Here is a 9,077-nt window from a genome sequence, read left to right as displayed (position 1 = left end):
GATTGTGGGCCGGTCTGCATTTCCCGGGCTGTTTTTCAGTCCAAGTCCAGACCTGCCCCCACCCCAACACAGTCATCCTTGAACATATTTCCTAGACCCCTCCAGCACAGTCATCCCTAAACAGACCATCTACAACCCCCCCCCCCCTTTCTCATTTAACTTTAGAACGTTTACAGAAATTGGAGCCTCGCAGCAGCACAGTTCAGCCGTACAGAAACGACTCCAGAAAGAGAGGAAATGTAAGCAGGGAAAGTGTTGGAGGGAGTGTGAAAGTGACGGAGAGATGGGGGGGAGTGAGCGAAGCGGTCCCTCTGTAACAGGAGACAAACAAAGGGTAGAGATAAGGGGGGGGGGGGGGGGGTAAAGAATGAGTTTCCCCTGGGCCTAACAGGTTTCATGTTGCGCAAAGGACCACTGCGTTTGTCTCTGATCTGTCTGCTGTGGACACTGCAATGTTTTTAACTCAACCCCAGACACCTTTCACGCCCACACAGTCGACTTCCTGGAGATAGCTGTGCTTCTCACGTCATATTTCATATCTTCATGTTCAGTTTCATGCACTTGGATGGCAGAGGTCTGGGTTTACATAGGAACTTGTGTCTCACAATCTGTCATGGTCATAATGAGTCTTTATATACTCTTATCATAACTGTATATTTTCAACATTTGTCTGTTTTCATAAATGTATAGAAATATATTAGATATACAATACAACGCGTTGCACAAGGGGAGGGTCTGCCTCCATTCTTTGTGTTTTAATGAAGGGTGTCATGTAGGAAGGACGAGTTTCTTGGGGAGTGAAAAAGAGAGGGACAGAAACAGACAGAGAGGGAGACGGAGAGACCGAGGGAGAATAAGAGGCATCTTAATCGATGTGTCGGCATGTGTGTTGTCATGGTTACAGAGACGAGATGAGGGCTTGAAGCTGGGCCGGTGAGACCCTTGTCTCATGGGGGAGGACAGTATCGCAGGGGGGGGGGGGGGGGCATAATGACCCCACTATAGGTGCCCGTAGGGATGCCTGCAAAATGACGATCTAGGAAGGATCTGAGTGGCAGGCAGGGGTCCTCTCTCCAGGCCACGGCGGATCCTCAGCTCCTCTCTGAACCAGGAAGTAGCTTCTGTCTCTAAGACAACATCTCCCCCTATAACACCCTAATCCCAACCACCTAGCTCTAACCCTACAACGCACCCTATCCCTAACCCTAGGACACACCTTAACCTTAAGCCCAACCGCAGAGAACGCCAGGATGGCTCAGCCTGTTGACAGATATGTTGAAGGACGATACGTCTCAGTATATATGAGTTTTATTTTTTCCCTGATTTGGCTTTGAAGACTATTACATTAGAGAGGATCTCCAAGTCATTATTTGTACCATGTGCTTCAAACAACTTTTATAAGTCAATTATTTTTCTTCACAAAATAATTTTGTGATGCTCTTGATGAAAATGACGAGAATGATGAAGATAAACATTACGTTATGTTGAAAACAGGTAGATGTTAGGCTAAAGTGGTTCTAGTCCTGCCTACTCCCTGTCCATGGTTCCCAGCTCTACTCAGGGAGAACCGATGGGAGAACCGGTGTGTGTGGAGGTTATTGTTCCAGGTCGGCACCGTTTCATGATAGCTCATCTCAGTATGCAGCACCAGCTTTACAACATCATGGCAACATTTCTCCAACGATGATTTTCATGCTGTGAATCTTTCAGGAAACTCGTCTGGTTGTCATTTGTTGTTCTTGAGTGTTGTGTGCTGGGCAGGATCTAAAGCTATGAGACATTGGCTCAACAATAGCGCCATCTGCTTGGGTGTAGAAGTAATACAGTCAGATATATTTATGTATATTTATATATAATATAAACATATAAGCTAAGATTTTTCTAAGCAAAATGAAATTCTATTGAATCAAATATTTTAATAAGTGGTCTTTTTTTCTGCCCGTGCAAAAATGTGTTTACTTACAATATATTTGTAACTGTTCTTTTGGAATGCAGATGCAGATACATGTAAATAAATGTCAGGTATATTTCTGATGACTGTGTTCTTCATGCTCTTTTATATTTCCCACATATTATCTTTCACTATCAAATGCAGCCTGGCTGACTAGTGCTTCAGAATCCTGTTCATGTTTTACTGGACCTCCCTGTACGGCGCACAAACTCCACAACATGTTCCAGATGCATACACGGACACTTGCACACCCACACACACACGCAGAAACGTACTACAGTGATGGGAATCTAGTCCTGATCTGGTATGAACACACCACGATGACGCGGAACGTTTGGTGTTGTTGTTTCATGTTGGTGTTTAACGTACAGTATGTACATTCGGTACATTCAACTTTTTTAGACAAACTGTATGAATCAATCATATTCACAGTATCTCTCTTCTTTATTCAGACCATAAATCCATCTCAAAAGATGTGATGTCAAGTACTGCGTAGGACTTGTTTTTACAGAAGGGTGTGGTGACTCCAGGTTGACAGGCTTTAGGACCCAGGTCTGCAGTGGTTGGGACGAGCCTGAAAGGAATAGGAAACCACGTCGCCCACACCCTCTGGGCCAGGGAGAAGTTGAACTGCATTCCTCTCAGTGCAGCTCTGCATCCACAGGACACCGACGCGGAGCGTGTAAGTGTGTTTGTGTTACTGTGTTTGTGTTGGCTTATGGGACACCATGGCAATATACAGCATTGTCACATTGGCTTCATAACAACTGTGTTTCTGTATGGAGGCTGGAATAGTTTGCAGAATCAGCAGACATCCAGATCTCTCTTCCTCGTTCCCTGTCTCTGTCTCTCTCTTTGTGAATTGTCTCTCTGAGACCCGTATGGAGCTGGTATCTTGTTGTGCTGCAGTTCAGTTCCAGGAAGCGGAGACAAACACATTTCTCTGCAGCCTATCGATGTCAGCCTGTGGTCTGTGCGCTGGTCTGACACACCTCTCTTCTTCCTTCCTGTCCTGGGCTGTTATCTTCTGCATCTAATACTCTGTTCTGTTCTTTAGTATCCGCCCTGCGTGTAGGGCCTTGGTGGTGAAACATGACTGGTCTTAGTCTGTTTCACTCTCTCTCTCTCTCCCTTTTTGCCTGTCTCCCTCTCTCCTCTCTCCCTCTCTCCTCTCTCCCTGTCTCCCTCTCTACCTGTGTGTCCCAGCCTGTGGCTATTCACATAGCATGTACGTGTAATAACTTACAGAATAGATGAACTTTAGACCCATACTGCCCATAGTGCTTTAGTGATTCTGGTTGTCATAAATCTGCGTCACATGCAAATAAATGTTCTTGTGTGTGTGTGAGAGAGATAAGACAGCCATCAAAAACATACACTTCTAGTGCAGTATACTGACCACCACAGTATCGCCTCTCGACGTGCAGGTTGCCATGACAACGCCAGCGGACGTCGATGGTGATGACGGGGTGGGGAGGAAGAAGGTGGGAGCGGCAGTGTTGGACCCGGGGGCGTGGTCCAAGGTCAGCTGTCCCTGCTGCCTATCGGACAAGGTGGAGCCTCTGGTTCTGATCCAACTGAGAGAGGAGGTCCATCCAGACACCAAGCGATGGTTTATCTCACGGATAGAGGCCTCCAAGAAGGACGGAGGTGAGAGGTCAACAGGGGATCACCAGGGATAGCAGGGGTTGAAACCTCTGGCTGACTGACTGACTGATCCTCACTCCCCCTCTCTCCCTCCACCCTTTCATCCCTTAACCTTCATTATAACCACACGCATACACTTATATCTGCACTTCCATCCCCATCCCTCCACCCCCAGGAGCTCAGCTGCTAGCTCACCCAGGGGAGGACGAGGACGGGGAGGCGATCGTGCTGTCAGCCCCTCGCTGCAGTCTCCTCAGGGCCACGGAGGATCTGGGACTCTGTAAGCCCTACAGTGACGGGGAGATGACTGCCTTCTCCTACCCTGACAGACACAGCTTCAAAAACACTGGTGAGGTTAGGCCTACACTTAGGCCATCCCACACATGACTCGGATTTAAGAGACAGGCTTCAAGGATTCTCCCACACCACAGCACAGAATACAGTTTATATACAATGTATAGATCTCACACCGTATCTATCCATCTACCCATCCATCCATCCATCCTCTCTCTCTCTCTCTCTCTCTCTCTCTCTCTCTCTCTCTGTCTCTCTCTCTCTCTGTCTCTCTCTCTCTCTCTCTCTCTGTCTGTCTCTCTCTCTCTCTCTCTCTCTCTCTGTCTGTCTCTCTGTCTCTCTCTCTCTCTCTCTCTCTCTCTCTCTCTGTCTCTCTGTCTCTCTCTCCATCTGTTTCTATGTATAGATGACATGCAGGCGTTCCTCACGCTGGCGGAGCGTCAGTACATCATCAAGTATGAGCTGGACTCTCTGAGGGCCCGGAAGGATCTGAACATCCCTGGGCTGCCTGACGACCGGGGCCAGCTGAGGGCCCGCCAGAACATCTGTGAGTGTCTCTCTCCGTCAACATGACCACCTTCCTCACTCCTTCACTCCGGGGGGCCTGAACCAGGGTCCTCTGACTTCCCACCAACTTTCATGTTTCCATCATGAACATCTCTTCAGCCAGCTACACCACCGAATAGCCAGCAATTCCATGGCGTGGGTGGAAGTGTTCTTGTGGTCTTTGCAACCTTTATGGCATCTCTCTTCATGTCTCTCTCTCGGGGTTTCTCTCGGCCTGTCTCTCCCGCCTCTGTGCCGTGGTGGTGCTGCGTAGGTCAGAAGCTGCAGAAGGCAGGAGTGATCCTGGACATCGTGCCCATCCACCACCAGCAGACCCTAGACCAGCTGGGAAAAAGCTGGTACTCTGGTACACAGGTGTGGGGTCAGCCCCTAGGTAAGGAAGGGCACACACACACATGAATGTAGGCACAACCGCACACACATCCCTTCCCTAAAGCCTCTCTCACGGCACAGACGCCATCCAGGCGTATTTCGGCGGCAGCGTGGGTTTCTACTTCAGTTTCCTGGACTTCTACACCTGGGCTCTGGTTCCCCCCGCGCTCGTGGGCGTGGGCATGATGCTGTTCCTTCCTGGGGGCGGGGCCACCGACTCGGCCAAGTCCCCTCAGCCGGCGGCGGCGGCGCCGGAGGAGGAGGAGGCGGGGCTGGCCATGAGTGGCTACATGGTGCAGGCCGTCTTCAGCATGGTGTGGTCCACCATCTTCATGGAGCTGTGGAAGAGACGGAGCTCCGCCCTCTCCCACTGCTGGGGCGTGCTGAGCCTGGCGGAGCGCTTTGCCGAGCCACGCCCCGGCTTCCAGGGAACCCTGGGGGTGAACCCGGTGACGAAGCGGGTGGAGCCCCTCTTTCCCGAGTGGCGCCGGCAGATGCGGGTGGGGCTGGGGTCCCTTCCCGTGGTGGTGCTGTTCCTGGGGCTGGTGGTGCTGGGCATGGTGGGGTTCTACCAGGGGGAGACGCTGGCGAAGCAGCTGCACCAGGACTGGGGGTCCCTGCTGTCTGGAGCCCTGCTGTACTTGCCCTCCATGCTGCACATCCTCTACACCAACATGCTCAGCACGCTTTACGGCCGAGTGGCTCTCAAACTGACGGAATGGGGTGAGAGAGGGAGGAAGGGAGGGAGGGAGGGAGGAAAGGGAGAAAGAAGGAGAGGGAGGATGGGATGGAGAAAGGGGGAGGGATGGAGAGGGTCTGTTAAGGTAGAATTAAGACAGTAGAAGGGGGGAGGGCGGAGGGGGAGTAAGGGATGCGAGTAGAGGGAGGGTGGATTTAAAGGGATGGAGAGCGGTGAGGTTGATAGTAACGTCAAAGATCACAGACATAATTATAAATCATTCCCAAACATTTGTTAAGAATGGATATTTGTTATGATCATCCATGTAAAGACTTGACCACATGATCACTGATGTATCTCTGTTCTAACCTGCTAGAGAACCACAGGGAGGAGTCGTCCTTCCAGAATCACCACACCGCCAAAGTTCTGATGGTCAGTAATCCTCCTCCTCCCCTTTCCCATTTTCTCAAGTCAGAGTTGGAGAGGAACGCAATAGACATGGTTTTGAATACCACTAGGTGATACATGATAACATATGAATTCCTATTTAATCATTACGACCCCACCCTCTTTTTTTACAGTTCAGTTTCTTTAACTACTTTGCCGTGTTGTTCCACATTGCTTTCTACAAACAGGACCTGCCACTGCTGCGCAAGGTAGGTGAACCCTTGGATACTCCTTCAGAGTATCTCTCTGTGTGTTTCTCCTTCAAAGTATCTCTCTGTGTATATCTCTGTAATACCCTGTGTGTGTGTGTGTGTGTGTGTGTATGTGTGCACATATGTGTGTGTGCTTGTGTGTATGTATGTGAACGTGTAGAGGCTGTCCTCCCTGTTGATAGTGACCCAGCTGGTGAACCAGTGCACGGAGCTGGTGGTGCCCTGGCTGGTCGACCGTTTCCTCCGGGCCCCACAGCGCCCCCAACTGGAGGACGACTCGGAGGAGGACAAGATACGCGCCCAGAGAAGCCTGCCGCCCTTCCCCGTCAGTCCCAGCAGACACCGGCCTTTCGCACACACCGTCATGCAATGCCAGTAGAAAAAGTGCCACCAACCTGAACCCCTGAACAGAGATATTTACATTTACATTTAGTCATTTAGCAGACACTCTTACCCAGAGAGGCTTACACTAAGTGCAGGGACATTGCCTTGCCCAAGGACACAACGTCATTTGGCACAGCCGGTAGTCGAACTGGCAACCTTCAGATTGCTAGCCTGATTCCCTAACGGCTCAACCACCTGACTCCCTAGATATTTGTAGCATGAAGTAACATAGCTGGCTCACCGAAGCGCCTCCTCGCTGTGCTTCCTCCTCTTTCTCCCAGGGCCTGTTTTCAGAGTACATCGAGCTGCTGGTGCAGTTTGGGTATTTGAGTCTTTTCTCCTGCGTGTACCCGCTCACCCCCGTGCTCTTGCTCCTGAACAACGTGACGGAGATCCGGGGCGACGCCTACAAGATCTGCAAGCTTTTCCGGAAGCCTTTCTGTGCCCCCGTGGCCAGCATGGGGGTGTGGCAGGTCAGGATGCTGCCTAATACACTGTGTGGACAATGTGTAGAAATGGATGAAGTGATGGACGATGATGTGATGGATGGAAGAAGAGGTGAGGTGTAAGGATGGAATAACGGATGGATGGATGGATGGACGATTGATGGATGAGGAACTTTTCTCATCTGTTCTCATTAGTGTCTGGCTAGTGGAGATTTTTATTGGTGTCCGCCCCCCACAATCTGTAATAATATGTCTCTGTGTGTGTTTGTGCATGTGTACGTATCTGTATGTGTGTGTGTGTGTGTGTCTCAGACAGCATTTGAGATCCTGAGCTTCGTATCCGTCATGTCTAACTGCTGGCTGCTACTGCTGTCTCCACGGATACGGGAGTTCTGCCTGGAGGGAGGGATCTCCGGCAGGAACCTCATGCTGGTTGCCATCCTGGTCGAGGTATGCTCCATTCAACTCTCCCACCCAGAAACACGAGCGAGGCTGCTGATGTAATAGACCCACAGCATGCCCAGTTAGGCAGCTGTGTCTCCAATCAGCCACCTGAACTTCGTATATGCATTTCTATGTGTGTGTGTGTGTGTGTGTGTGATTGGGCCTGTGTGTGTGTTTGTGGTCTACAGCACATACTGATCCTGATCAAGATGGTTCTGGCCTTCATGATCCCAGATGAGCCCGACTGGATCAGGGAGAAGAGGGAGCAGATCGAGTTCCGCTCCCTGCAGGCTCTGGGACAGCAGGTATGGCTTCTCACATCAGAGACCGGCGTACCAGAGAGACTTACCATACCTGACCTACCAGTAGACCTACCAAACCTGACCTATCCGAAAGACCTACCAGAGACCTCACCTGACCTATCACATTTGATTACCACGAGACCAGACCAGATGGATCTACTTCCCTGACTTTACCTTTGCCTCCAACAGAAACATTGAAGGACTGTGACCAGTGATCCTGTCTCCAGAAGCTGCCTGGTCTTCCCTCCGAGCCCTGGGAAGAGCGCAGTCAGTCTGTCCCCCAGGAACTTTGCTATCGTCCCCTACAGGCCAGGAGGGTCTGTGCATGGCTGACTGACTGACTCCAGAGCCTTCTTATGCTAAAAGGGGGAACCACAGAGAAGCAAAAAACTAAAAAACGTCACAGCGCTGTGTTTGTTCTGTCTATGTAGTGTGGAGGGAACGCGTGTTCAATGTTTAAGCTTCAGGGAAATTCTGGGTAGCTTCATAAAAGTGTTAAGCTGTATATTCACTTGTGCCAATTAAGCTGATAGGAATGTGTTTTGGTTGATTTGATCACAGCACGGTTAACACTACGAACAGTCTAAATAGGCTCATATTGAGATGCAGCTCTATCTGAAGGTGAAGGGGTATCTGCTGTTTCTTAGATTAAAGGATCGATGGACCAGTGGCAGAATGGTGGTAGAATAATGAGAGAAAAATGGTTCAGAAAGAAAATAGAGGGGTTACGAGAAACATTAGACTGTTATTCAATAGTGCCACGGACCACATTGTTATTGAACTGTACCTGTTCAAATGCGGTCAGAGACGAATCCAGATCATTTTTTAGGTAGTGGGCATGGGGGAGAACAATAGTTAAATTAGAGGGGACACTGTGTAGTTTACATTTGAGTTACACTGGGTATTTTAAGTCTTAATTGTGTTTTCGTGGCTGCATGATCTCTTTCACCTTGTAAAGAAGGCACATATGACAACATTCAAATGTACATGGATGTCTGTCCACTTGATATTTTCATAATTTTAATCTGCATTGAGTGAGCTCACCAACAGCAGCAAAAAGGAACATTAAGTGGGTGCAATGTATTGTGCAAGAATAGGCTTACACTATTTACAGCACTGTCAATTTTCACATATTGCAATATTTATGAGCTTGCTGTTATTTTTAATAAACAATAAAACTGTTCAACTCTGTAATAAACAATAATTATTATTCTCACAGTGAAATTGAGAACAATAGCGACACAATAAAATACTTTTTAATTATTCCTTGGTGCTAAGCTATTTTCTAACTATTTACATTTTGATAAAATACTTTGCTACGGTGTGTCGGTC

At 49.1% G+C, this 9,077-nt stretch overlaps 1 protein-coding gene across 1 annotated transcript; it reads left to right on the top strand.

The window, feature by feature from the left end:
* The first annotated feature begins 2,576 nt into the window (after window positions 1–2,576).
* Window positions 2,577–9,008, top strand: ano10b (anoctamin 10b). The gene is made up of 13 exons (XM_084671974.1): window positions 2,577–2,633; window positions 3,379–3,601; window positions 3,774–3,947; window positions 4,299–4,439; window positions 4,713–4,832; window positions 4,913–5,554; window positions 5,887–5,942; window positions 6,092–6,166; window positions 6,330–6,494; window positions 6,835–7,026; window positions 7,312–7,449; window positions 7,632–7,748; window positions 7,935–9,008. The coding sequence occupies exons 2-13, from the start codon at window positions 3,385–3,387 to the stop codon at window positions 7,941–7,943; spliced, it is 2,046 nt and encodes a 681-aa protein (XP_084528100.1). The 5' UTR covers window positions 2,577–2,633; window positions 3,379–3,384; the 3' UTR covers window positions 7,944–9,008.
* The last annotated feature ends 69 nt before the right edge of the window (window positions 9,009–9,077 follow it).

This window comes from Hypomesus nipponensis, chromosome 14 (genome assembly GCF_054491055.1).
Source record: "Hypomesus nipponensis isolate SF chromosome 14, ASM5449105v1, whole genome shotgun sequence".
NCBI classification, from domain to species: Eukaryota; Metazoa; Chordata; class Actinopteri; order Osmeriformes; family Osmeridae; genus Hypomesus; species Hypomesus nipponensis.
The sequence above is the reverse complement of the archived record's forward strand: the minus strand, read 5'-3'. Positions and strand labels throughout refer to the sequence as shown.